Source organism: Mus caroli, chromosome 5, assembly GCF_900094665.2.
Source record: "Mus caroli chromosome 5, CAROLI_EIJ_v1.1, whole genome shotgun sequence".
NCBI classification, from domain to species: Eukaryota; Metazoa; Chordata; class Mammalia; order Rodentia; family Muridae; genus Mus; species Mus caroli.
Window position 1 is genome coordinate 128,467,750 of NC_034574.1, and position 1,597 is coordinate 128,469,346.

General features: G+C 52.0%; 1 protein-coding gene across 1 annotated transcript in view; it reads left to right on the forward strand.

The window, feature by feature from the left end:
- Positions 1–428: 428 nt before the first annotated feature.
- The window catches only part of Rhbdd2 (rhomboid domain containing 2), a 12,020-nt gene continuing 10,851 nt past the window's right edge, over positions 429–1,597 (forward strand). The window contains exon 1 of the mRNA XM_021162617.2: positions 429–651. Within this exon, the coding sequence (XP_021018276.1) occupies positions 474–651 (178 nt within the window). The 5' untranslated portion in view covers positions 429–473. The remainder of the gene's footprint in view (positions 652–1,597) is intronic.

Sequence of the window (1,597 nt, forward strand, 5' to 3'; positions counted from 1 at the left end):
GTAAAGGCACTGCTGCCAATCCTGATTACCCAAGTTCTATGCCCAGGACCCAGAGGTGGAAGGAGATGACAAACTCCTTTAAGTTTTCATCTACCCTCCACGCGCGTTGCACGCACATGTCCGTCCCTCTCTCACACTCAAACAGATGTAATCGAATATTTTTTGGTTTTGTTTGTTTGTTTGTTTGTTTGTTTTTAATTAAAAATCAAGAAGAAGGAAGCTGAGGTCTGGGCAAGAATACTCCTGAGGCAGCAGCCCGCACAACACCCGTGGGTAAGCTGGAACTACAACTCCCGGCCTCCTTTGGGCGGGTAAGGGCGGAGGGCTCCACGGGATTGGGCCTTCCCCCCATGGGGCGGTGCTTGAGGAGAGGCCAGTCTTCCGCTGTTGCCAGGGGAGACCGNCGCAAGGAGGCGGAAATTGCGGAGGGAGGCGGGGAGTGCCGAGGCGGCACGCGAGAAGGGCTCGCGGCCATGGCGGCCCTGGGCCCCGCGAGTCGCTTCTGGTGCTCGTGTCCCGAGGTGCCCTCCGCCACATTCTTCACCGCCCTGCTCTCGCTGTTGGTGTCGGGCCCCCGCCTGTTCCTGCTGCAGCCGCCTCTGGCGCCCTCGGGGCTGTCTCTGCGCTCCGAGGCCCTGCGCAACTGGCAAGGTGAGCAGAGGCGGGGCGGGGATGGCGCGCTTCCTCAGCCCGCAGACTCCCCGGTCCCTGATCTCCAGCCTCACTGCCAGCCAACCCCCGACCTCCGTGCCCACCACCATTCTCCCCACTTGGAGTGCCAGCATGTCTTGTCCAAATCATTTCCGCCAACTCCTTCTCTACCCACAATCGCCCCCTTCCATGTTACCCCAGATCCATTCATTCTTTGATCTCGAGGGTGAACACACTTCCTAAGCTATTCACGTTTTATAAACACAAACCCCATCTGCTGACGGCCCGAGCCCCACAGGAACAAACCAAACGTTTCTCACCTTTATCGTGACAGTTGTCTACTGTCACCCCAATGGATNGCTTTTCCTNTTGACGCTAGAATTTTCTGCTGCGACTTTACCTTAATCCTGACTCTTAATTCCAGCTCACAGAAGGAGCTGGTAAAGTGTTTGTTTTCTCAGAGGAGAGAAATTTCTCAAACTAATCAAGTCTGGTAATCATCCCTTTGTAAAAGACAGGATTCTTAGTCTTTGTTTCTTCCTCATTCTTTCCTGGGAAATCCCTGTTGCTTCTAACGTTAACAGAGGCCTGCGCGTTCATTTCATGTAATCCTCGCTGCGATTTCATGACAGGCCATATTAAATTGCCTGTTTACCAGAAATTGAGGTTGAATACAGAGATTCGCAGAGCTAATACATCATAATATTGAGATAGGAGCCCAGCACTTTGTTTTTAGTATGGTGATTTAAAACTAGGGCTTTGGGTATATAATCTCCACGTCTTTAGATAGATGTATACATATGTGACNCATTATTTATATGCTTGTGTGCACTCTTGTGAAGGTCAGAGGACAACCTGACCGGAGTCTTTCTCTTCTTTACCCATGTGGGTCCTGGGAATCAAACTTGGGTCTTTGGGATTGGCAGGACCTACCTCTGCCTGTTGA